Consider the following 27,954-nt stretch of genomic DNA (forward strand, 5'->3'; position numbering starts at 1 on the left):
GTACACCTCGTACACACGCGGCTCCGCTCCGTACACCTCGTACACACGCGGCTCCGCACACCTCGTACACACGCGGCTCCGCTCCGTACACCTCGTACACACGCGGCTCCGCTCCGTACACCTCGTACACACGCGGCTCCGCTCCGTACACCTCGTACACACGCGGCTCCGCTCCGTACACCTCGTACACACGCGGCTCCGCTCCGTACACCTCGTACACACGCGGCTCCGCTCCGTACACCTCGTACACACGCGGCTCCGCTCCGTACACCTCGTACACACGCGGCTCCGCTCCGTACACCTCGTACACACGCGGCTCCGCTCCGTACACCTCGTACACACGCGGCTCCGCTCCGTACACCTCGTACACACGCGGCTCCGCTCCGTACACCTCGTACACACGCGGCTCCGCTCCGTACACCTCGTACACACGCGGCTCCGCTCCGTACACCTCGTACACACGCGACTCCGCTCCGTACACCTCGTACACACGCGGCTCTGCTACATCCACCCTGTAAACCCCTCCTGACCCCACACAGAAACTTCCCCTCATCCAGCACCATGACAACCAGCACAGCAGTCCTGCATACACTGAGGCTCCTGATCATGTGACCCCTGACTCCTCCCCTCCTGTGACCTCATCCCAGGTCCTGTGCGCACAGAGCAGCCATATATGTGGAGTGCGGCTCTGCAGGTGGAGGTAGGTGCTGGAGATTCCCCATTACTGGGCGCAGGGGGCAGTAACCCCTTCAGCGCTGAGACTATATAGCCGTTTGAGCCTCTTAGGCTGCTTTCACATATCAGTTTTTTGATGGATCCGTTTTTAAAACGCCCTCAGACAGATCTATAGATAGATAGTATAGATATATCTATACTATCTATCTATAGATCTATACAAAAAAACCTGACCTCCTAAGTGTGAATAGGTGCAAGCTGCAGTGACTGCAAAGCATGTATGAAAAAGGCACAGCAGCAGCCTGTGAATGCCGTCAGAGAAGTGGCACCTTGCCGCAGTTGACGGACACACGAGTTGGCCAAATCATGTGCTAGGAACCTTTGCTTTTTTTGTAAGTACATCATGCTGAGGGACAGAGCGTTTGGAAGTTGTTATTTCCATTGACATCATATGTCTTGGCATTCACAGGGTGCTGCTGTGCCTTTTTCATACATATCTATAGATCTATATATCTGTCTGAGGGCATTTTTAAAAACGGATCCGTCCAAAAACGGATGCAACGCATCTGTTTTTTTGACGGATCCAGCAGTCGGATCCAGCGAAAGAACGGATCCGTCTCATCAATTTTTCACCATCTGCCACAGATCCATCGATCCGACGGAATGTGACTGACGCCAAAAAACTGATATGTGAAAGCAGCCTTTATGAAAACAATAAAATTTTTCCAATAGACACATACGAACTAATTATGAAAGAACAAATATTGAAACCCGTATTCACATACAACGATGCCCCTTTCTTATTCATCACTATGCCCTCCATGCAGTATAATGTTCCCACAATACTGCCATCTCCCCACACACAGTATAATGTTCCCACAGAACCGCCATCCCCCCACACACAGTATAATGTTCCCACAGTACCACCATCCCCCACACAGTATAATGTTCCCACAGTACCGACATCCCCCCCACACACAGTATAATGTTCCCCCAGTACCGCTATCCCCCACACACACAGTATAATGTTCCCACAATACTGCCATCTCCCCACATACAGTATAATGTTCCCACAGTACCTCCATCCCCCCCACACAGTATAATGCTCCCACAGTACTGCCATCCCCACACACAGTATAATGTTCCCCCAGTACCGCCATCGCCCCCACACACAGTATTATGTTCCCACAGTACCGCCATCCCCCCACACACAGTATAATGTTCCCACAGTACCACCATCCCCCACACACAGTATAATGTTCCCCCAGTACCGCCATCGCCCCCACACACAGTATAATGTTCCCACAATACTGCCATCTCCCCACACACAGTATAATGTTCCCACAGTACCACCATCCCCCACACACAGTATAATGTTCCCACAGAACCACCATCCCCCACACACAGTATAATGTTCCCACAGTACCGTCATCCCCCACACACAGTATAATGTTCCCACAATACTGCCATCTCCCCACACACAGTATAATGTTCCCACAGTACCACCATCCCCCACACACAGTATAATGTTCCCACAGAACCGCCATCCCCCCACACACAGTATAATGTTCCCACAATACTGCCATCCCCCCACACACAGTATAATGTTCCCACAGTACCACCATCCCCCACACACAGTATAATGTTCCCACAGAACCGCCATCCCCCCACACACAGTATAATGTTCCCACAGTACCACCATCCCCCACACACAGTATAATGTTCCCCCAGTACCGCCATCGCCCCCACACACAGTATAATGTTCCCACAATACTGCCATCTCCCCACACACAGTATAATGTTCCCACAGAACCGCCATCCCCCCACACACAGTATAATGTTCCCACAGTACCACCATCCCCCACACACAGTATAATGTTCCCCCAGTACCGCCATCTCCCCACACACAGTATAATGTTCCCACAGTACCACCATCCCCCACACACAGTATAATGTTCCCACAGAACCGCCATCCCCCCACACAGTATAATGTTCCCACAGTACCACCATCACCCCCACACAGTATAATGTTCCCCCAGTGCCACTATCCCCTCACACACAGTATAATGTTCCCACAGTACCACCATCCCTCACACACATAATAAATGCAAAAACCTCAGTGACATTATCACTATGTCAGAAATAGGGTTTAGGGCTATAAGTGGCCACCCTAATCAGGAAAACACCTGAAGCACCCACTCCAATAGATATACATGCAAAGAGAAAACATGAGTAGCTAGGTGAGTATAATAAAAATACGTCTTTATTAGTTAGCATATGTATCACTTAGTACAAAAACACAAAGAGTAAAACGACACCACAGGATAGAAAACAGAATGACCCGGGAAGAACACCCAGCCACAAGATATCAAATAACAAAACAGTGTATATAGGATATAGCCACATCTAGGTAAGTAACCAGTGTCTGCTAATTCCCCATCTCCCAATTGGGAGATCCCTATGCTACATTATAGATCCGTTGTAATAACCTAGTGTGCACAAATAATCTCATATGGCCAGTTTGAAAAGATATCTTACCAGATGTACAAATAGAGGCTGAGTGGACCCGGGACCAGGTGAGGGGAACGCGCGTTTCGCGTGACTACAGGCACGCTTTCTCAAGGGAAGTATACCGGGGAGTGCGCACAGGACCTTCTTAAACCCATGTGATTAGTCACATGGTTCCCAATCAGCCAATCAAAGCGGTTTGGCGCGGCGCATGCGCGCTGTACACCCGAAGGGCCGGACAATGCGGGAGAAAGCGGCAGACGTTACCCCAGGCAGCAGGGGAGGAGGAGTCCCCAGAAGCCCGGAGGAAGGCAAAAGACACTCCTCCGCATGTCGGCCACAAACAGAGACAGTGGGCATGCGCACAACCACTGATACCAATGAATGTAAACATACATCAAAGTAGTGCACAGAGTATTGGGCACAGGTCAAAAGTGGACAAAAGTATATATTCTCATAAGACAGACAACTGCAAGTAGAGGTTTATATATATATATATATATATATATATATATATATATATATATATATATCAGAGGGTACTGAAAAATTCAGATATAACATCACAGCACATTTGATCTCTTCAAATTACAGCATCCCATAGTCGTCCATAGACACCAATGTCCAAGATAATGAGCATCCAGTGTAGATATTAAAATTAGGGCCAGTGGAACAGCCAGGTATAAGTGTAAAATATGGGTCCAATTGATGGATGGAAAAGAGGTCCAGCATAAACTAAAAAAAGGAAATAAGTGAAACATATATCAAAAAAACACACATAAGCAATAATGAATAAAACCAACCCAAAACCTGGGATATGGGGAAACAGTGGGGAAAAAGGGGCACAAAATAAATAAATAAAAGGACCAAAAAGGCCCAATAGGAAAATATTCAGCGTTCAGGATACCCTACAAAAAAGAGGCAAACGACAATGATTCATTAAGCCCTTTAGGGGCCATTGTGTCAAGTGTAATAATCCATTTGGCCTCAATTTGCGCCAACCTACGTTTATAATTCCCCCCCCTCACCCCTAAATGTACTTGATCAATCCCTCTAATTTTAAGGGAAGTTGATTCGCCATTATGATATTGTCGAAAATGGCGGGGCAAGGTTTTAAGGAGGGACATATCGGTCACTGTCTTGGATGCACAGATGTCCCGCACGTGTTCACGCACCCTCATCCTAAGCTCCCTTGACCTAAGTCCAATATAAATTTTTGGACAGTCACATGTAGCGTAATAGATCACGTTCATACTGCCACAGGATATTCGATGGCGTATATCGAACTGTCTCCTTCCATCCGAGGTACTGAAGGTGGTGCAGCGCAGTACATTTGTGCATGCAAGACAGTGATATGACTAGTGATCATTTAAAAAAATTCAATGAGGAAATGGATGATCTTTCTCAGAAGTGGGCTCAAGAAATCCAGTCCACTAAGGCTAAAAAATTCCAGAGAGATGTGGAGGATAAAAAATCAGCACGTATGTATAAATGGCGAAATCCACATGATTGTTCTCGACCGCAATTTAGAAGTTTCTAAATTGCGCCTCGCCAAACCGCTTTGATTGGCTGATTGGGAACCATGTGACTAATCACATGGGTTTAAGAAGGTCCTGTGCGCACTCCCCGGTATACTTCCCTTGAGAAAGCGTGCCTGTAGTCACGTGAAACGCGCGTCGGGCGTTCCCCCTCACCTGGTCCCGGGTCCACTCAGCCTCTATTTGTACATCTGGTAAGATATCTTTTCAAACTGGCCATATGAGATTATTTGTGCACACTAGGTTATTACAACGGATCTATAATGTGGCGTAGGGATCTCCCAATTGGGAGATGGGGAATTAGCAGACACTGGTTACTTAACTAGATGTGGCTATATCCTATATACACTGTTTTGTTATTTGATATCTTGTGGCTGGGTGTTCTTCCCGGGTCATTCTGTTTTCTATCCTGTGGTGTCGTTTTACTCTTTGTGTTTTTGTACTAAGTGATACATATGCTAACTAATAAAGACATGTTTTTATTATACTCACCTAGTTACTCATATTTTCTCTTTGCATGTATATCCCCCACACACAGTATAATGTCCCCCAGTGCCGCCATCCCCCCACACACAGTATAATGTTCCCACAGAACCGCCATCCCCCCACACACAGTATAATGTTCCTACAGTACCGCCATCCCCAACACACAGTATAATGTTCCCACAGTACCATCCCCCCCACACAGTATAATGTTCCCACAGTACCACCATCCCCCCACACAGTATAATGATCCCACAGTACCGCCATCCCCCACACACAGTATAATGTCCCCCAGTGCCGCCATCCCCCCACACACAGTATAATGTTCCCACAGTACCATCCCCCACACACAGTATAATGTTCCCCCAGTACCACCATCCCCCCCACACACAGTATAATGTTCCCCCAGTACCACCATCCCCCCACACACAGTATAATGCTCCCACAGTACCGCCATCCCCCACACACAGTATAATGTTCCCACAGTACTGCCATCCCCCCCACACAGTATAATGTTCCCACAGAACCGCCATCCCCCCACACACAGTATAATGTTCCCACAGTACCGCCATCCCCAACACACAGTATAATGTTCCCACAGTACCATCCCCCCACACACAGTATAATGTTCCCACAGTACCACCATCCCCCCACACAGTATAATGTTCCCACAGTACTGCCATCCCCCCACACAGTATAATGTTCCCACAGAACCGCCATCCCCCCACACACAGTATAATGTTCCCACAGTACCGCCATCCCCAAGTATAATCTTCCCACAGTACCATCCCCCCACACACAGTATAATGTTCCCACAGTACCACCATCCCCACACACAGTATAATGTTCCCACAGTACCACCATCCCCCCACACAGTATAATGTTCCCACAGTACCGCCATCCCCCCACACAGTATAATGTTCCCCAGTACTGCCATCCCCCACACACCGTATAATGTTCCCACAGTACCTCCATCCCCCATACACAGTATAATGCTACATGACGCCCACCCAGGTACCACCCACCACACCAGCTAATAAATACTCCCTTAGCCCCATTCTTAATGTCAGGACAGTTGAACCTGGAACATATGAGATAATCATCACTTGATAATTGTATAGGGTAAGAGTATAATAAAGTCGTTGTTTCGTCTATATCAAGCATATTTGTTATTGCTAAATCTGATTTTTGTGTTTTTTTTAATTCATTTTTATTCATTAATTTTTTTCCACACCCCTCATCAGTTCGATCATACAACATAGAAGCCTCTGACTACTCCGGTGATGCCCTGTACTACTGTAGTGCGGGGTATTATCCCTGCCTGTCAGTGTAATACTAATGGCCCCATACACATGAGATAGCTGTCAGCCAAAGTTATTGTACTCACCACTGGGTGGAGTCTTTTTTGCATCCCTAGTGTCTAATGAGTGCTCACCAGTATTTGCTGTGATTCGGGGCTGAGGTGGTAACTTCTTTCATTCATCCGTACATGTCATTGTATGAAATCACTTTAACTCTGGGGCCCAGACCTGTGTTTACTGCTCATCAGTAATTACAGTGATCTGAGTGCCACAATCATATGAGAGCTTTTCTCAGATGACAGTAATTACTGGTGAAAGAAAAAAATTGTAGCACAGGATGTTCCCAGGGGCTACCGTATTTGCAGTGTTCAAGTGTAATGCTCTGACACTTATAAATCAGTAAATACAAATGGCAGCTCCCAGGGGGCATGTCTGGATGCCGGTGTGAGTGTTTGTGCGGCTGCAGAGCTCCAACCGGGCATACTTACATAGCGGCAGAAGCACCCTGCACTGGCGCTTCATAATACTTCCCGATGGGTCCCAGTAGGGTGAGTAACCTGGCGCTATCTGGAACGGTGTTGGCCGGTCCTGCAATGGCCCTGGATGCATTTCTCCTTCGGGAGCAGGGCGCCGCTGGAGTCCGGGCACCATCTTGCTACGTGGAGGAAGCAGCACAGGAGAGTGTGAAGGTCAAGGCTCGCGATGCCCTGGAGGAGGGTTAGCAGCCTTCGGGCCAGGCGGATCTTGGGTGCCCAGGGAATGAGGAGAATGCAGCAGACTAAAATGAAATCCCAGAGTTGTTATGCCCTGCTGGATTGAATCAGATGTTGATTCCCCCCTGGCCAACATGCTGCTAATAGTGGCGGTTTACAGCAGGCAGTGGAAGGAGGCCAGTTCCCCTCCTCTCCTGGTCGGCCTCAGGTCGCATCACAGATTAGTCACGCAGTGACCCACATGGGGGTTCATTAAAATGGGGAAAAAAGAGGTTTTAGTTCCCCCAAATGATCCTCCTAGATTAACCCAATGTTAGGCGTCGGGTTTCTTTCGCTGCACAGCAGGAATCCCGAGCCTTGCCTTCTGCGGTCTCCCATTCCTCTCCGACTGCAGAGGAGCCTGCTCAGCAGACTCGTCGATCCCGGTGCTCTGCTCACACCAGCATTGTGGGTTTGGTTGCTGCTGCTGCCACCTCTGGTCCAGCTATAGCAACGCATGCTGGTCAGCAGTGAACAACTCTAGGGACTAAGTCCTCCTTTCCGTCCACTGAGCATGCCCGTGGGACGATCTCTCATTGGAGATCGGAGGTCACATGCTCAGGTCCTACTCCAGCTCTGATTGGACCATCAGGAAGGTCCCGGAAGGACGCTGCTATAAAAGGTTCGCATGGCCGCCCCGCCATGCGCTATGATAGACATTGATTCTATATTGTTTAGTGGTGTAAGTGATGATGGATGTATGAGACTGGTGACTGACTCATTAAGAATTAGGGTCTTAGAGTTAGAGTTAGCACCTAGCACTAGCAGTGCTTAGCGCCACAATATAGTCAGCTCTCCTTCCTGTATCGCCTGTGGGTGTCGGTCAGTACAGGCTTCACATATCACTGATACCGCAGTGTCTGCCAGAGCGGCGCCGTGTGCAGATACGTGCGCTTTCCAGCACTGTTCTTATGCTGGTTAGAGGTGACCACCAGGGTAGACATTGCACCCGCCTATCATCACCCAACCACAAACACACAAAAAGACAGCTGAATAGCCAATAGAGTTTATATGTCTTTGAGGAAAAAAGCACCTGCTCCTAAATTGAGTCAGTGTGAATCATAGTATAGCTCACTAAACTTGGTGAAAACATTGTCTCTAAAAATGCCCATAAAAAACTGACCCTCAATAAGAGGTATTCTTTGCCAGCTACGCATCCCGTAGACTGGGCCATATAATGTACTAGATGGCCAAGAATTCCACTACCTGGATGTATTTTGCCTAGTCTAGAAACTTTCCCTCAAGCAATAAAGAAAGTGGGCTCTTATAGTAACTGAGTCTGTCCTTGCACGCACCGGGTCAGAGGTTACATGCCGGTGTCCGGCTATCTCCTGTTATATCCCATTCGCCATTGCCTAGCTGCAGTTTACATCTATGCACAGTGAACCCCGGGCTGCGAACGCACCATACCATATACCATCTTCATTATTTGGTGCGTTCCGCAGGTCTGAAATTGCCTGTTTTTCAACAGGACTTGCAGCTTTTGTCAGGCAGAATTGATTCTTTGGAGGGAGAGCATGATGTAACCCGGTCCCATATGGTGGATTTACACCAGACATCTACTATGCAGCAGAAAATGGTCAGAGACCTGCAAGTTCAATTAGAGGACTTGGGCAACGGGTAGGAGATGTAACATAAGAAGGAGAGGAGTCCCAGATTCGAATGACCAGGAAAGCATTAAACTAATCCTACAAGAAATCTTCACCTCCATCCTGGGAGATCCAGTCTCCACACCCCTTAAATTTGATCGAGCACATCGAGCCCTGCAGCCTAAGGGATCTACATCAGTCCCAAGAGACATTATTACATTATTTGTTGTCTACATGATTTTGAAATTAAAGAATTATGAAAGCCAGTTCCTTAGGGGAGATTAAGTTTCAGGACACTGCCATTCAATTATTCCTGGACTTGTAGAACCTTGCAAAAGTGGAGACTCCTCTGCTCTTTGCTGCCCATCCTGAAGGATCTCAGAATTCCCTATAGTTGCGGGTTCCCCTTTGCTTTAACAGCTCAGAGAAAGGGTGTTTTGGCGACACTGCGCTCCCTTGAGGACTTCACAGCCTTTTGTGAGAAATTAGAACTCCAGGTCCCTAAGATTTCATACTGGGATATCCCTATCCCTGTGGGTCCGCCTCCAACTTCGGTTTAGACCCAGAAAAGAAGAAAGGAACGTTTGAGTGGCAGGGGAGGAGAGAGAGGAACAATGAGTCTTCGCTCTTCGCTGACATCACGGATTGAACTTTTTATAATGTTTTCACTTTTCTCTCTTTTTGATATTGCATAACTTGGCTTTCCAAAGTTGTCTAAGTTCCTTACTAAGTATTAGCTGGTGCAGGCTCATCTCTATATTACTCCATAATTCTTTAGATGCCGTATTTCTATTTGTTCTTTTTAGGCGGGTAATCACGCAAAACACTAATGTAGAATGCCTGGAGGAACCTTGGCTTGTCTAGTAACAGGGGACAGTTTTATTGTTATTGTTTTCCCCTGCGTAGACTAGGCGGTGGGCTACGTCTCTGAGAATTTTCTCTGTGGCTGTGGTGCTCCTTTTTTTTTATTATCCTAGTGGGTTTGATATTTTCCATGGGGACAGCCACAGACCAGGCTTTCTATTCCTGGGAATTATGGTGCTTTATTTTCTAAAGTTATGTTTTTTCTTTGTGTTTTCTGTTGTCCTTGTCTTTTCCCCTCCCATTCACCCGGTTGCACCAACCAGAGCGACAGACGCAGAATATTCTGGAAGAGAGAGTCTTTTACTGTATCCTGAGGGTGGTGGGAAAGATGATAGCTCTTGGAAGCCATGTGCATGTGGTAAACTAAGTATTGACACACATAATATCGTTTAAACTTTAAGGGACTTAACGCCCCTAGAAAAAGGAAGCTGATGTTCCAGAAGGCCGATATTGCCTTCCTTCAGGAGACGCATTACGATAAATCAGGTACATTTGGGTTTCCCTTCATCTCCTCCCCTGTATCTTATTCTGCTTTCACCAATAATAAGAGAGGATGAGTAGCCATCCCAATATCATCAGGTTGTCCCTTACAAGTGAACAAATCACACATTGATCCTGGGGGTAGATATGTCATTTTAGAAGCTTCTTTGAAGGGCAGGCCCATCATTCTATGCAGTTTATATGCTCCAAACTCAGGTTAGATCAAATTCGTGAGAAAGGTTTTTTCCCTGATTCAAAAACTACTGCCGGCAGCTTTACTGGTGGGTGGCGATATTAATATCCCTTTCTCAGAACAATTTCATAGACACTCTATTAATAATAAATCCCATCACAAAATCTGATTAGAATGTCGAGAGACTTTAGAAAATTAATTAGGACTAACTCCTTATTTGACTTGTGGAGAATAGATCATCCTGGGGACAGGACCTTCTTCTATTTTCCCCCTCATCACACCCACTCTAGAATCGATTATTTTTTTGCAAATATTTCGACCCTTAGGATGATGGCGAAGGCTGAGATGGGTCACATTACCTGGTCTGATCACGCCCCGGTGGTGTTAGTCCTTAAATCCACTCAACCGTTTTCCAGGGTGTGTCACTGGTGGTTGAATGATTTTCTAATAAAGGACCTGTGATTCGTAAGACTCTATTGAACCATCTCACTGACTTCTTCCATCTGAATAAGGGATTGTTTTTTCCCCCTTCAGTCCTCTGGGAAGCTCACAAGGCCGTCATGAGGGGCACTGTATTAAGGAGGGTTCCAGATTAAAAAGAAATGCTGAATGTGAATTTGATGAACTTCTCAATTGACGAGAGAGGAGCAATGGTCGGCGGCTTCGCCCTCAGTGAGGATCTTAAATAGGGTTGTGTCGATTAGAAATAAATTAAAACACCTCTCAATGTGTAAAGTTGAAAAACTTATTCTATATACTAAACAAAAATATTACGAAAAAGGAAATAAAGCCCATACACTTCTGGCTAGATAATTGAAGGATAGAACCCTGAGCTCTCATCCCCAGGCTCTGAGAGGAGCGGACGGCACGATCCACTATAACCCAACTGTAATCTCGGAAATATTTTATAACTTCTATAGCAAATTGTATAGCCTACAAGATACTCCCTCCATATTCAAGACTGATAGAATTAAAGCATTGAATCATTTTCTATCAAAATTAAACCTCCCACTTCTCCCCTCTGAGGTCTTGTCCTCTCTCAACCAGTGTGTGACATGGGAGGAGGTAGTGGACATCTTGAAGTACCTCCCTTTGGTTAAATCTCCATCCCAGATGGGTTGACGTATCTGTATTACAAAACATTTGTGGAGGAGCTTTATCCTCATGTGGTCAATCTATTTAACTCATTTCTTGAGGGCTCACCCGTACCAAATACACTAATACATTTTTATATAATTCTTATCCCAAATCCGGGAAGGATCCATTGAATTGCTCAAACTATCGTCCAATTGCGAAAAACAAAGAAAAAAAAAAGGGGGGAACTTACCTCACCGTGTAACATGTGCTTGGTAGCTTGGAATGCTGCAGCAGCGATCCAGAGTCCGTCTGATCATCGGATAGTAGTATAAGAAAAAGTAGAATCAGCTTGCTGAATGTATAAAAATACCTTCTTTATTTCACACCATTAAAATGACAATGGAATCCATGTGAATAAAAACAGAGATCACATTCTGACCTTAGTCATAGAATGTACATTCCATGATGTGAAATAAAGAAGGTATTTTTATACATTCAGCAAGCTGATTCTACTTTTTATCGTTCAATTGCGTTGCTAAATTCTGAACTAGCTTAATCATTTCTCTTATTTTGCACTGACGAGGGCCAATATCCCAAAACACCGTGCCTGCAAATTGATATTCTGATTTGGCTTTTATCCTAAGTCATATTACAAGACTCGTTAAAGGGTTGATTGTGATTTGTAGGATCGCTACTACCAACAGGTGGCGCTATAGAGTTCAAGTCCTCTTCCTCTCTGAAGAGGCAATTTGCATATTATTTTCCCAGAGGAGCATTGCACGACGAATAAGCCTCCTTACCTTGACAAGCCAGAGCTGGTATGTCACTCTCCACAAGGAGAAACCTTACCCCTCAGACCTCAGTCTAGAGCCTCTCTCCTAGCCAAATCAGTTCTCATACTTTGCTCTGACGAGGGCCAATAGCCCGAAACACCGTATCTGCAAATTGAGATACTGAGTTGGCTTTTATCCTAAGTCATATTACAACACTTATTAAAGGGTTGATTGTGACTTGTAGGATCACTACTACCAACAGGTGGCGCTATAGAGTTCAAGTCCTCTTTCTCTCTGAAGAGGGATTTTGCGACTTAAAAATATTCACCCGTTTATTAGCTAATAGACTAAACTGCTGGCCACCTCAACTTAAGGATCAAGTATAGTAATAAGGATCAAGTGGGTTTTGTCCCTAACCTTCAGAGGGGAGATAATACTAGAAGGGCAATAGATCTAATGGACGTTGCTAATAAAAAAAAAAAATTACAGTCTTTTATATTAAGCCTAGATGCAGAAAAGGCATTTGATCACCTTAATTGGTCCTTCCTGTTTGAAACATTGAAGGTTTTTGGCATTTCGGGCCCTTTTCTAACAGCTATTGTAGCATTGTGCAGTTCCCCTTCGGCCTCTATTAAGCTTCCCTTTAAAACTTCTCCCATATTCAAAATATCAAATGGTACCCGCCAGGGCTGCCCTTTATCGCCTCTATTATGTGTTTTATGTATAGAACCTCTAGCGGCGATGATTAGGCAAAATCCAAACATATCAGGAGTTGAGGTACGGGACAAAGTGTTAAAGATTTCCTTATTTGTGGACGATGTCCTTCTAATCCTAACCAACCTTCATATTCATACTATGCTGCCCAACCTGATGGAAGATCTTAAAAAATATGTTGAATTATCAGGGTATAAACTAAATACCTCTAAAACAGAAGCCCTCCCACTAAATGTCCCTCCTGATGTTCTGGTTCATTTAAAACTTAATTTTAAATTCAGATGGAAATCTGAGGCAATTAAATATCTGGGGGTTAGCCTATCTTCTTCTTACGGCAACCTATATAGCTCTAACTTCCCATCACTTTTTAGTGACCTAAAGAAATTAATGGATAAATGGAAACCACTCTTGCTAATTGGCCATATTACTTCTCTTAAGATGTTCTTCCTTCCTAAGTTGCTTTATTTTTTCGAGACCTTACCGGTTAGGGTCCCCATGAGTGAACTTAAATCCCTTCAGGCAGCCATGATGAGGTTCATTTGGAGTGACAAGCGTCATTGGATCTCTAAGCTTGTCCTCGTCTCTCATAAATCACAGGGGGGTCTATCGGTCCCTGATATTATTAAATACTATTGGGCTGCTCACCTTCATAGAATCCCCTTGTGGGCTTCGTTTTTGGCATATAACAAGTGGACAGAAATAGAGAAATTATGATTGGCACCAATTTGTCCGAATTCACTATTATGGTTAAATAGAACCATTGAAACCCTGGAGTGTCTATTGGGCCCTGTTCGGTTCACAACAGAGATATGGCTTTCTTGTACACACGTGGTCAAAATTGTTTGTACCCCTTGTTTAATGACAGAAAAACCCACAATGGTCACAGAAATAACTTGAATCTGACAAAAGTAATAATAAATGAAATATCTATGAAAATGAACAAATGAAAGTCAGACATTGTTAATCAACCATGCTTCCACAGAATTAAAAAAAAAATAAATAAAACTCATGAAATAGGCCTGGACAGAAATGATGGTTCCCCTGAAAGTAATGTGACAAAAGGGACATGTTAAATCATGGTGTGTCCACTAATTAGCATCACAGGTGTCTACAATCTTGGATCTTATGTTTTGTTCTGTTGTGTTTTATTTTGTAATGTATCGTAGTTGTGTCATGTGAAGTATTTTTATATAATAAAAAAGACCTACAATCTTGGAATCAATGAGTGGGCCTGTATATAGGGCTACTGATACTCACTGTACTGTTTGGTGACATGGTGTGTATCACACTCAACATGGACCAGAGGAAGCAAAGGAAAGAGTTGTCTCAGGAGATTAGAAAGACAATTATAGACAAACATGTTAAAGGTAAAAGTTATAAGACCATTTCCAAGCTGATTGATGTTCCTGTGACTACAGTTGCACATATTATGCAGAAATTTAAGCTCCATGGGACTGTAGTCAACCTCCCTGGACGTGGCCGCAGGAGGAAAATTGATGACCGATAATACGAATGGTAGCAAAAGAGCCAAGAAAAACGTCTAAACAGATTAAAGGTGAACTTAAAGCTCAAGGAACATAAGTGTCAGATAGCACCATCCATCGTACATGAGCCAAAGTGGACTTCATGGGAGACGACCAAGGAGGACATCATTGTTGAAAAAAAATCATAAAAAAGCCAAACTGGAATTTGCCAAACTACATCTTGACAAGCCACAAAGCTTCTGTGAGAATGTCCTATGGACAGATGAGACAGAAATGGAAATTTTTGACAAGGCACATCAGCTCTATGTTCACAGACAGAAAAATGAAACATATGAAGAAAAGAACACTGTCCCTACTGTGAAACAAGGAGGAGGCTCTGTTATGTTCTTGGGCTGCTTTGCTGCATCTGGCACAGGGTGTCTAGAATCTGTGCAGGGTGCAATGAAATCTCAAGAATATTAGGGGATTCTAGAGAAATGTGCTGCCCAGTGTCAGAAAGCCTCGTCTCAGTTGCAGGTCATCGGTCTTGCAACAGGATAATAACCCAAAACACACAGCACACCCAAGAATGGCTTAGAGGAAAACATTGGACTATTCTGAAGTGGCCTTCTATGAGCCTTGACCTAAATCCTATTGAACATCTTTGGAAAGAGCTGAAACATGCCGTCTGGAAAAGGCAACCTTCAAACACGAGACAACTGGAGCAGTTTGCTCTTGAGGAGTGGGCCAAAATACCTGTCGAGAGGTGCAGAAGTCTCACTGACAGAGGAATCGTTTAATTGCAGTGATTGCCTCAAAAGGTTGTGCAACAAAATATTAAGTTAAGGGTACCATCATTTCTGTCCAAGCCTATTTCATGAGTCTTATTTTTAAAAAATTCTGTGGAAGCATGGTTGAAAAGCAATGTCTGACTTTCATTTGTTCATTTTCATAGATTTTTTATTTATTATTACTTTTGTCAGATTCAAGTTATTTCTGTCACCATTGTGGGTTTTTCTGTCATTAAACGAGGAGTACCAACAATTTTGACCATTTGTGTATGAGGAAGTTTAATTTAGCCTCCCCTAACTCGCCCATGATTTCGTTCATATTTCAACCCTTGTTGCCAAGTAGTTTGGAACGTGCAATGACCCATTCTTGGTTATCTGTGGGTTTGTTTAGGTTTGCAGATTTGATAGACGGGGACATGCTGGAGCTACTCACATTTGATGCTGTCAAGTCCAAGTTTGCTATTACTAATAAAGAGTTCTACCAGTGTTTACAGATTAAACACTTTGCTTCTTCGCTTTATGGTTCTTCTGGAGTCACCCTGCCGACTGACTTTGAGAGGATTTGCAGGAGAGGGCTGTCGACTAAAGGATTCATATAAAAAATATTTAGAGTTTTGAGTTCTCCCCAAGAAGGCCAACAATTAAAACATTCCAACATGTGCAAATGGGAGTCTATTCTAGGAAGGGAGCTTTCACCTCAAGCCTGGCATATTATTTGGTAAAAAGTGGCTAAGTCCTCGATTTGCACCATTTGTAAAGAAAATCAATATAAAATACTAATGTTCTGGTATCACACTCCTGACCTCCTTCACAGACTTAATCCCTCAATTTCAAATGTGTGTTGGCGTTGAGGCTCTGAAGTGGGCACGCAGAATCATATTTTCTGGTCTTGTTCTGGGATCATGAGTTTCTGATGGGAGGTGAGATTGTTGATCACCAAGGTTCTTTATGCTGAGGTGGGGTTGGACCCAATTATTTATCTGTTAAATGTTTCTCCCAAGGGGATGGAGACAAAATTCAGCTAAGATGTTATTACACATTCTTACAGCGGCTAGGTGTCTGATAGATCTTAACTGGAAGTGGACCTGTCCTCCTTTCCTCCTTCACATCAGCACTTATTATATAGAATTAATGACATCCGAAGGATGGAATATATGATGGCGTTATTGAATGCAAGAGTGGAAAGTTTTGATTTTGTTTGGGCCCTGTGGAATTACTTCTGGGTTCAGAGAAACGAATAGATAATCTTTTGATCACTTGGCCTCTCCTCTTCTCAGAACTTATACTCTCCCTTCTTCTTCCCTTCCTTGATGTTTGTGTCCGTCTTGTAAGGTAGCGCTTGTCATTAAGGAAGGGGATACTCACTAGGCAGCCAAATAACCAGGCCTGGCACGGGTTTCTCATATAACTCCAACAGTCCATGCGGTTTATTAGGCATCATTAACCATGAACAGAAACAGAAAGTTCATATAAAACAGCATCGCGTCCATGACAGAGCTCCCCACTGTTAACCCTGTGGTCACACAGGCTTTGCTATGTCCGGTATGCAGGCTCTCTAGCCTCACAGGTATTTCCCCTGTCCGGTTACCTCATGGCTGCTTCTCGGTGCAGACGTTCATTCCCTCCAGGGAACTATCAGACACACGTCTCCTCGTGCACTCAGGAAGGCAGACACATCTTCCTCAGCACAGTCGGTCTGACAAGACCTTCTATATGGACCAACCGGGTGACCTACCCTGTCCACCTTATATGGTCCGTAGCCACGCCCACCGGATCACATGGCAATGACCTCATCACAGGTCCTTCAACCACTCATACACATAATTTACTATGGCGTTTTAGACACCCGCCCTTAGGTGGTTTTGTAGGTGATTGATCGCACCCGTCTCACCAATCACCTGAAAGCTTCTCCCTAACACATTGGAACAAAACATCAGCTCTGCTGATCAGCACATAATCAAGCCTTCATCCCAAGGCCACCCACCTTGGGATACATAGCGGTCATTTAGGACCCTGCTCCTGTTACCACTCTGGACATGGCTATCTGTCCGTCCTGGGACACCCACACAGCGCCCCCTAGCGGACACAGTGGTCACTACACCACAGTCTGTAAAAGGTTATGTTCATGTTAACCGGTTTGTGGTTTTTATTTTTCAATGTTTGATTATTGTTGGATGTTTCTAACTAGGAGTGGTCGGAGAATTTTCTGTTCTTCCTTTGCTCCATATGATGGGTTTTCATTGACCCATTTTATATCTTACATCTGAGTACTCTGTTATCATAGGAAATTAATCACTTTTTTGTTCCTGGTCAATCCTGACGAACATGTGATCCCTACAGTCAATCAGTGGCCGAAGCAGTGACCAACATAGCCAGTGATTGAGACCCTGGAGGAGATGTCTTTTTTAAAGCAATACTTCTGTTGTTCTAGTCCATATGCGACAAAGAGTAAAACATCTGCACGTTCTGTCTCCTCATATGTTTCCCCTTAATATCTCCAGTAATTGTATTATTACATAGGATTCTTTATGGTGTTACATAGATTCATCTTCGTCTCATTCAGATCCCTGCAATATCGGATCCTCTCAGTGGAGATCTATATAAGACAAGTTTTATGATTGACTCATCAAGGATGGATAGAGACAGGGACATGATGGAGAGAATATTACACCTCACCCTAGAGATCCTCTTCCGGCTTACCGGAGAGGTGAGAGAATCTGATGACATCACATTACATCATTCTTATCTATGGGAATAACAGATGGACAGAACTGGAGAGGTGAGGACTCTGGAAATGTCTGTAGTGAGATTTATTAATGTGTCTCTCCATAACCAGGCTTACACAGTAGTGAAGAAGACCTCTAGTGAGCACTGTCAGGCCCCTGTGTCTGAGGGATGGGGAAGACCCCTGAGCCAAGTCATGGGGCCTCTGCCTCACCCCCTGATACACAAGGACATCAATGAGCATCAGATCTTAGAACTTACCTACAAGATGATTGAGCTGCTGACTGGAGAGGTGACACTGCTGGGAATGCTGGGACATTATAGAGTAACGCTATGAAGGGATCGGGGGGATGACGGTATCATTGTATGTGACAGGTTCCTATAAGGTGTCAGGATGTCACCATCTATTTCTCCATGGAGGAGTGGGAATATTTAAAAGCACACAAAGATCTGTACAAGGACGTCATGGTGGAGGATCCCCATCCCCTCACATCACCAGGTAACAGACAGGACTAAATACGCACGGCCTATAATTATCTGTATGTAAAGAATGAATTCAGTCCCTGTATGTGTTTCCTCCAGTTCTATCCAGTAAGAGGACAACACCAGAGAGATGTCCCGTCCTCTTCTTCCACAGGATTGTAAACAAGAAAATCCCGATGTTCCTCAGGATCATCAGGTAGATGGAGAGAAAGTGTCATGAGATCTCCCCTATGATGTGTAGATGGCTGTGAAGGTCTTGTGCTCAGTCTTGTTTTATCCACCAGTATTATATATTTTATTCTTGTGTATTGAGAACGGTGGAGATGGCAGGATTAGAGCTGATCATTGATGTGACTTCTCCATCTGTTTGTGACTTTTACAATATTTGTTTCAGGGTGAAGATCTGACCCATATTAATACTACAGAGACATGTGTGTGGGGTGATGAATGGTGTGAAGAGGAGATTCCTACAGATAACCGGCCACGTGAGTAGTAACCACTAAATGCAGAGAAATCACAGATTCTTATCAGTCACGGGTTGTGTCTGCTTTATCAGTGGTGTAGCCCGACCATATCACAATCAGATGTCTACAGCAGAATAGTGACCAACAGCATGCTCCTTTACCCATAACTGTCCCCATTACTTTGACAGTACTCAGATTTAAGGTTGGAGCTCTTCCTCCAAACATATGGTTTTGTTGTGGATGTTAATGTTTGTTTCTACATCTATTTATACAGGTTTGCTTTGTATGATATGTTTAATTGTGGTGTGATAAATCTGATTTACAGTTGTGCTCAAAAGTTTACATACCCCTGCAGAATTTTTGCTTTCTTGGCCTTTTTTCAGAATATGAATGATAACACCAAAAACTTTTTCTCCACTCATGGTTAGTGGTTGGGTGAAGCCATTTATTGTCAAACTACTCTGTTTGTTACTGTGTGGTAATTCCCTATCCTTCTCTATTTTGGTTTATTCTCCTACCTCCACGCCCCGGTGCATTCCTATGTTATATGTGAGTGAATATTTGTATGCTGGAGTTTTCTGTTATCCCTTGTTTGTGTTGCCTTATTTGTCGGTTTGTTTTCTACGGTGCACAGTAATGCCCCTCTTCCCTGGGCTGGGTGGGGGAATAGAACAGACGGAGGACTGACTCAAGAGATAAGGCAAGGGTGGAGACCCTGGCATCTTTACCTTCAGAAGTATCCAGGGGAATAGGGCAAGCTAGGGTGCCCCCCTAGTGTTAGGGACAGGGAAGGAGCCCCTGGTCCCGGGTCACCCAAAAGCTGTGTTGTGACAGCATGGTGTCACATCGCAGTTGGCAGGTCACTTGTTCTAGGCAGTCATTTTATAGTCAGAGTTGCTGTGAGACAGGGACCGCTTGTGCTGGGCTTGTGAAGTTTTCAATTTCTCACCAGCAGCAACTGACATCAGAGGCTTCATAGAAAGTTACAGTATTATACCGACAAGTAATATTTCTGTATCCAGAAACGGATGCTGAGCCTTCACTAGTGTTGTCTGCTTCTCATCTTTGGTATGGAGGTAGGAAGATCTCGTAGCAGCTTATCAGTCAGCTATACCTCAATTTGCTTTATGTGGAGACAGAACAAAGTAAATGTTATTGGTATCATTTTGCGCTACATAACATATTTTGATTGCTGGTTATTTCAATATTTGAAAGATGAAATTAACCAAGTCATTTGAATATCATTCCACCGATTCATGCTCTGAGGCCTTCTATTACACTGTGAACTGATTTTGTGTTTCTAAATAATTTCATTTGGCTACATAATTTGCAATTTCTACTGATACTTTATACAGAAAGGTTGTAAAAATATACATTTTTAGGGTTATTTTATTGAAAAATAATTTGATTTTAATCTTTTTGCAGATGACAGCGATAGATCACAGAGACATCTGACGGCTTCAATTTTTAAATCGGATCAAGTTTTTAACACACAAGCTATAACTCAAGTGTATCCTATAATCCCAGATTTATCATCATCCTTTCAGAGCAAACATCCTTTTTCTGAGCTATCACAGACTTTTAAGAAAGATAAAAGTCACGAAAGACACGCTAAAAACCCAATTGATCATATAGAAGAGAATACAGTTTCAAGTTCAGAATATGGAAAAAGTTTTTCCCTCAAAACATCTTTTGTTACACATCAAAAAAGTCACACAAAGGAGAAAAGATTTTCTTCAGAGTGTGGAAAATACTTTAACCAGAAATCAGACCTTGTTAGACATGAGAGAGTTCACACAGGAGACAAGCCATATTCATGTTCAGAATGTGGGACATTGTTTGCAAAGGGATCAAATCTTATTTTCCATAGAAATAACTCACATGATAAGCGTTTTTCATGTCTAGATTGTGGGAAATGTTTTAATCAAAAAACACATCTTGTTAGACACCAGTGAACTCACACAGGGGAGAGGCCATTTTCTTGTTCAGAATGTGGTTATTGTTTTGCAGAGAAATCAAATCTTTTTAGACATCAGAGAATTCACACAGGGGAGAAGCCATTTTCATGTTCAGAATGTGGAAAATGTTTTGCAGATAAATCAAATCTTGCTACACATCAGAAAAATCACACAGGGGAGAAGCCATATTCATGTTCCGAATGTGGAAAGCATTTTGTAGATAAATCAAATCTTGTTACACATCAGAGAAGTCACACAGGGGAGAAGCCATTTTCATGTTCAGAGTGTGGGAAATGTTTTTCAAATAAATCAAATCTTGCTACACATCGGAGAACTCACACAGGGGAGAAACCATATTCATGTTTAGAATGTGGGAAATGTTTTGCAGATCAATCAAATCTTGTTACACATCAGAGAACTCACACAGGACAGAAGCCATTTTCCTGTTCAGAATGTGAGAAATGTTTTACAGAAAAATCTGATCTTGTGAAACATAGGAGAATTCACACAGGGGAGAAACCATATTCATGTTCAGAATGTGAGAAATGTTTTACCAACAAATCACATCTTCGTCAACGTCAAATAACTCATGAGAAAATCCATTCTCATGTATAGAATATGAGAAATCTTTTACTTGAAAATCATATTTTGATAATAAAAACACATCAGGAGAAGCCAAGTATTGCATTTACAAATTGTACAAGAAAACAGATGTCAGAGATGTGGGTTAAAAACTGAAAGGGAAGGTGCCATCAAAAAAATTTTTTTCAGCAATTGAAAAAATTTAAAGAATTAATGTTTACATTTTCTTAAAAAATATTATTTGCTTGTAATTTAGTAAAATATGAAAAATAATTTAAAAAAGTTTAGAATCTCCACTTTTTAACACTAGGGCGAGCAGCTACTGAAATTTGACACAAATACCTAGTGTACCACTAGCTCACATTACTGCCATGCAGTAGTTATGACCAGTAGTAGGATGGCCTGCACTCAGGTCATTAGAGGAGCAAGGTGATGGTGAAATGGACCATGTAGGGCCTAGAAACGTATAGAAGATATAATTCACCGCACACTCTTGTTGGTTATTATGTAAAAGTTGTGAATTTATTCAAAAACATCCAGTCCAGAGAAAATGTGCCAAGACAAAAAAGTAGCATATACAGTCTAGATACCCAATGTTTCGATCCTCCCGGATCTTAATCATGGGGTACTTGGTAACTGCAGTGTCAGAGATGAGGCACTTATAATCAATAACAGTCCCCTTGGGATGCCCCCAGGTGCTGAAATGAACGGATAGGACCAGACACAGGCTGCAGTGGCCAAAATAAGTAGCTTTAAGGGTACCGTTACACTTAGCGATGCACCAGCGATCCCGACAATGATATGGATTGCTATTGCATCGCTAAGTGGTCGCTAGTGAGCTGCCACACAGGCAGATCTCACCAGCGACATAGCAGGGGTCGCTACTTACCTAGCAGACAGTATCACATAGGATAGGATTAGATACACAGCTCAGCAGACAGTATCACATAGGATAGGATTAGATACACAGCTCAGCATACAGTATCACAGGATAGAATTAGATACACGGCTCAGCAGACAGTATCACAAAGGAGAGGATTAGATACACAGCTCAGCAGACAGTATCACAGGATAGGATTAGATACACAGCTCAGCAGACTATCACAGGATAGGATTAGATACACGGCTCAGCAGTCAGTATCACACAGGATAGGATTAGATACACGGCTCAGCAGTAGTCAGTATCACACAGAATAGGATTAGATACACGGCTCAGCAGTCAGTAACAGAATAGGATTAGATACACAGCTCAGCAGTCAGTATCACACAGGATAGGATTAGATACACGGCTCAGGAGTCAGTAACACACAGAATAGTATTAGATACACGGCTCAGCAGTCAGTATCACACATGATAGGATTACATACAGTTGTGGCTAAAAGTATTGACATCTCTGCAATTCTGTCAGATAATACTCAGTTTCTTCCTGAAAATGATTGCAAACACAAATTCTTTGGTATTATCTTCGTTTAATTTGTCTTAAAAAGAATTGTCCTAAAGCCAAATTGGATATAATTCCACACCAAACATAAAAAAGAGGGTGGACAAAAGTATTGGCACTGTTCGAAAAATCATGTGATGCTTCTCTAATTTGTGTAATTAACAGCACCTGTAACTTACCTGTGGCACCTAACAGGTGTTGGCAATAACTAAATCACAATTTCAGCCAGTTGACATGGATTAAAGTTGACTCAACCTCTGTCCTGTGTCCTTGTGTGTACCACATTGAGCATGGAGAAAAGAAAGAAGACCAAAGAACTGTCTGAGGACTTGAGAAACCAAATTGTGAGGAAGCATGAGCAATATCAAGGCTACAAGTCCATCTCCAAAGACCTGAATGTTCCTGTGTCTACCGTGCCCAGTGTCATCAATACGTTTAAAGCCCATGGCACTGTGGCTAACCTCCCTAGATGTGGACGAAAAAGAAAAATTGACAGATTTCAACGCAAGATTGTGCGGATGTTGGATAAAGAACCTCGACTAACATCCAAACAAGTTCAAGCTTCCCTGCAGTCCGAGGGTACAACAGTGTCAACGCGTACTATCCGTCGGCGTCTGAATGAAAAAGGACTATGGTAGGAGACCCAGGAAGACCCAACTTCTTACCCCGAGACATAAAAAAGCCAGGCTGGAGTTTGCCAAAACTTACCTGAAAAAGCCTAAAACGTTTTGGAAGAATGTTCTCTGGTCAGATGAGACAAAAGTAGAGCTTTTTGGGCAAAGGCATCAACATAGAGTTTACAGGAGAAAAAAAGAGGCATTCAAAGAAAAGAACACAGTCCCTACAGTCAAACATGGTGGAGATTCCCTGATGTTTTGGGGTTGCTTTGCTGCCTCTGGCACTGGACTGCAACAAATTTTGCAGCATAATGTAGGGCCCAGTGTGAGAAAGCTGGATCCCCTCAGAGGTCATGGGTCTTCCAGCAGGACAATGACCCAAAACACACTTCAAAAAGCACTAGAAAATGGTTTGAAAGAAAGCACTGGAGACTTCGAAGGTGGCCAGCAATGAGTCCAGACCTGAATCGCATAGAACACCTGTGGAGAGATCTAAAAATGGCAGTTTGGAGACGGCACCCTTCAAATATCAGGGACCTGGAGCAGTTTGCCAAAGAAGAATGGTCTAAAATTCCAGCAGAGCATTGTAAGAAACTCCTTGATGGTTACCGAAAGCGGTTGGTCGCAGTTATTTTGGCTAAAGGTTGTGCAACCAAGTATTAGGCTGATGGTGCCAATACTTTTGTCTGGCCCATTTCTGGAGTTTTGTGTGAAATGATCAATGTTTTGCTTTTTGCTTCATTCTCTTTTCTTTTTTTTTCATTTAAGACAAATTAAATGAAGATAATAATACCAAAGAATTTGTGTTTGCAATCATTTTCAGGAAGAAACTGAGTATTATCTGACAAAATTGCAGGAGTGTCAATACTTTTGGCCACAACTGTACACGGCTCAGCAGACTATCACACAGGATAGGATTAGATACACAGCTCAGCAGTCAGTATCACACAGGATAGGATTAGATACATGGCTCAGCAGACAGTATCACACAGGATAGGATTAGATACACGGCTGAGCAGTCCGTATCACACATGATAGGATTAGATACACAGCTCAGCAGACAGTATCACACAGGATAGGATTAGCTACATGGCTCAGCAGTCAGTATCACACATGATAGGATTAGATACACGGCTCAGCAGATAGTATCACACAGGATAGGATTATATACACGGCTCAGCAGACAGTATCACACAGGATAGGATTAGATACACGGCTCAGCAGACAGTTGCAACAGGGTCTTCCAAGCTGGGGTACCTCTTTCAGTACCACCCCGTGTTTTCGGAGGTCCGCTCTGCGTTGGCTGGAGTCTGAATGAATGACGCTGGTTGGAATTCCTCTGAGTGCATGGGCGCATATAAAAGATCACTGCTTCTCCATGTATTTCCAGTCTGACAAAACTTTACTCACAGGACACAGAATATATCACACAGATACAGAGGGCCGGCCAATAGACAAGCGTCAGGCCAGACATGCATTACAAAAGCAGCAGGTGGCCGGAGCCTGCGTATGTTTACTGTGGGAATTACAAAGGTAGGGGGAGGGCGGACACTGCTGATACATTAGGGACATGCATCTCACATGGAACCTATTATATATACATATAACTGCACAACATATTCTGGGTGCTGAGTGTTTCTGTAACACGTCTCCCCTTTTCAGCGACGCAATCGGCATACACAGTCTGATCCTCAACGGATCGGTTTGGGGATGACCGAAGTTTATGGGGCTGGTACAAGTTCCGCTTGTCGACTTAGTCCATCGGCGTTACCATTTTGTTTGCCGGGTCTGTAGTGGATGGTGAAGTCCGGAGGTTGTAGGGCTAAACTCCACCGCAGCAATCTGGCGTTGTCTCCAGAGACCCGATTAAGCCAGACTAGGGGATTATGGTCCGTTAGGAGGGAAAACTGTCGTCCATACAAATATGGTTGCAACTTCTTGAGCGCCCATACTACCGCCAGGCACTCCTTCTCGATGGCCGCATAGCTTACTTCACGGGGCAGTAGTTTCCGACTCAGGAAAGCAACCGGGTGTTTTAGGCCGTCCGGCCCGATTTGGCTTAGTACTGCCCCCAATCCAAACATAGAAGCGTCTGTATGAACAAGGAAACGTGTAGTTGGATCGGGTGCGGCCAATACAGGGGTATTGGTGAGGGCGTCCTTTAGTTGGCGGAAGGCTTCCTCACACTCTGAGGTCCAGGTTACCTGGCGGGGTTGGTTCTTACGGGTCAAATCAGTGAGGGGCTTGGCTACGCTGCTGTAATTGGGAACGAATTTCCTGTAATACCCCGCTGTCCCTAGAAACGCCATGACCTGGGTTTTAGTGCGTGGCATGGGCCATTTGGCTATGGCCTCAATCTTGGCTGGTTCTGGTCGCTGTTTCCCACTTCCCACCCAATGCCCTAAATACTGAACCTCTGCTTTGCCCACGTGACACTTGTTTGGGTTCAGGGTGATTCCGGCCTTGTGGATCCTGTCCAATACTGTTTCTAGGTGATTTAGATGCTCTTCCCATGTCGCACTGTAGATGGCGATGTTGTCCAGGTAGGCACAAGCATAGTCCTGGAGACCATCCAGAAGCCGGTCAGCCAGCCTTTGGAAGGTCGCCGAGGCATTCTTCATCCCGAATGGCATAGCTCAAAACTGGAATAAGCCGAACGGGGTGACAAATGCCGACTTGGGAATAGCGTCAGGACTAAGGTGAATCTGCCAGTAGCGTTTACATAGATCGATGGTGGTCAAATACTTTGCCCCCGCCAGCCAGTCTAACAACTCATCCACACGCGGCATGGGGTATGCATCCGTCACTGTTTTCTCATTGAGCTTACGATAGTCTACACAAAACCGTGTAGTCCCATCCTTCTTGGGCACTAACACTACGGGGGATGCCCAGGGACTATCTGACTCTTCAATGACCCCTAAATGCAACATCTCTTGTATCTCTTGTCGCATTCCCTCTCGTACAGACTCAGGGACGCGGAAGGGGTTTTGTCGCAGGGGGGTCTGATCCTGGGTCTCAACCTTGTGTTGTGCCAGGCGAGTGTACCCCGGTCTCTCTGAAAACGTCCTCTGTCACAGCCTCAACAACGCCTCCGCCTGCTGTCTCTCCCAGGGGCCTAGGTCTTCACCCAAGTGTACCTGGTTCCATGTTTTAGACTGAGTCCTTTCCCCTAAGACATCCGGCAAGGGAAGTCCAGCTAAATCCTCTGCTTCAGGTGCACAGATGGCCAGTACCTCTTCAGGGCGCTCCCGGTAGGGCTTCAGCATATTCACGTGGAACATGCGGATAACCCTGGGGTCGTCACAATCGGCGACATTATAGGTTGCGTTGGCTATTTTCCCCACTACCTGGTAGGGCCCCTGCCATGCATCTTGAAACTTATTCTGCTTAGTGGGCTCTAACACCAGGACCTTCTGTCCTATTTCCAAGGTGCGCTCTCTGGCCCTCCGATCGTACCATATGCGCTGGCGCGGCTGGGTCGCCTGCATGTTCTCACGTACAGCCTGAGTCAGCTCCTGTAGGCGGTCCCGGAATTCCAGCACATAGGGTACAATAGGTACCCCTTCTATGAGGCCCTCCCCTTCCCAGTGTTCCAGCACTAAGTCTAGGGGTCCCCTTACCCGTCTCCCGTATACCAGCTCGAACGGGGAGAACCCCGTGGATTCTTGGGGCACCTCCCGATAGGCAAACAGGAGGTGTGGCAAGAATTTCTCCCAGTCCCTGTAGGTCCTGGTAAAAGTCCCAATGAGCTGTTTTAATGTCCCGTTAAAGCGTTCACACAACCCATTGGTTTGCGGGTGGTACGGGGCGCTTCTAATGGACTTTACGCCGCACAGCTTCCACAGTTGGTTGGTCACCTCTGCTGTAAACTGGGTACCCTGGTCAGAGATAATCTCCCGGGGAAATCCAACCCGTGAGAAAACCTGGAGCAGGGCGGCCGCCACCGTCTCTGCCAGTATGTTAGGTAATGCAACCGCCTCTGGATACCGTGTGGCATAATCTACCACTGTCAATATATACTTTTTCCCGGACGGACTGGGTTTGGCTAACGGCCCTATCAAATCGACCTCTACTCGGCTAAATGGTTCCTCCACAATGGGGAGGGGGCGTAATTTGGCCTTGCATCGATCCCCCCTCTTGCCAATGCGCTGACAACTGTCACAGGTCTGGCAGTACTGACGAACATCATAGGTTACCCCTGGCCAAAAGAAGTTTTGTGTCAGACGATGCCTGGTGCGACTGACGCCGAAGTGCCCAGCCAACGGTATATCATGAGAGATTCACAGTAGCTCCTGCCTATACTTCTTGGGAACTACCAGCTGTTGTTTTATAGTGGGGCTCGTCCCTGTGTGGTGCTGCTCTTTGATCCGGTAGAGGAGTCCCTGCTTCCATACAAACTGTTCCCCTTCTAGTACTCCTCTCCACTCCTGTGCCTTCCCACGATATCCCTCCAATGAAGGATCCTCAAGTAACTCCCTCTTAAA

At 44.5% G+C, this 27,954-nt stretch overlaps 2 protein-coding genes across 2 annotated transcripts in view; both read left to right on the forward strand.

The window, feature by feature from the left end:
* LOC141051119 (uncharacterized) overlaps positions 1–21,978 on the forward strand; it is a 200,937-nt gene extending 178,959 nt beyond the window's left edge. The window contains 1 exon segment of the mRNA XM_073548007.1: positions 20,778–21,978. Within this exon segment, the coding sequence (XP_073404108.1) occupies positions 20,778–21,445 (668 nt within the window). The 3' untranslated portion in view covers positions 21,446–21,978.
* On the forward strand, positions 641–20,436 carry LOC141051115 (gastrula zinc finger protein XlCGF66.1-like). Its single transcript, XM_073548001.1, has 7 exons — positions 641–700; positions 17,765–17,908; positions 18,038–18,217; positions 18,301–18,424; positions 18,508–18,604; positions 18,803–18,893; positions 20,298–20,436. The coding sequence occupies exons 1-6, from the start codon at positions 674–676 to the stop codon at positions 18,813–18,815; spliced, it is 585 nt and encodes a 194-aa protein (XP_073404102.1). The 5' UTR covers positions 641–673; the 3' UTR covers positions 18,816–18,893; positions 20,298–20,436.
* Positions 21,979–27,954: the final 5,976 nt, after the last annotated feature.

The sequence above is a fragment of the Dendrobates tinctorius genome, unplaced genomic scaffold, assembly GCF_039654945.1.
Source record: "Dendrobates tinctorius isolate UK_male_01 unplaced genomic scaffold, ASM3965494v1 ptg000155l, whole genome shotgun sequence".
Taxonomy (NCBI): domain Eukaryota; kingdom Metazoa; phylum Chordata; class Amphibia; order Anura; family Dendrobatidae; genus Dendrobates; species Dendrobates tinctorius.

What these genes read in the sequence shown, in the direction of transcription:
- LOC141051115 (XM_073548001.1), top strand. Translation starts at nt 674, where the DNA reads ATGTGGAGTGCGGCTCTGCAGGTGGAG. An exon ending in TTGAGCTGCTGACTGGAGAG is followed by an intron (nt 18,218 to 18,300) that starts GTGACACTGCTG and finishes TGTATGTGACAG; the next exon opens with GTTCCTATAAGGTGTCAGGA. An exon ending in CCATCCCCTCACATCACCAG is followed by an intron (nt 18,425 to 18,507) that starts GTAACAGACAGG and finishes TGTTTCCTCCAG; the next exon opens with TTCTATCCAGTAAGAGGACA.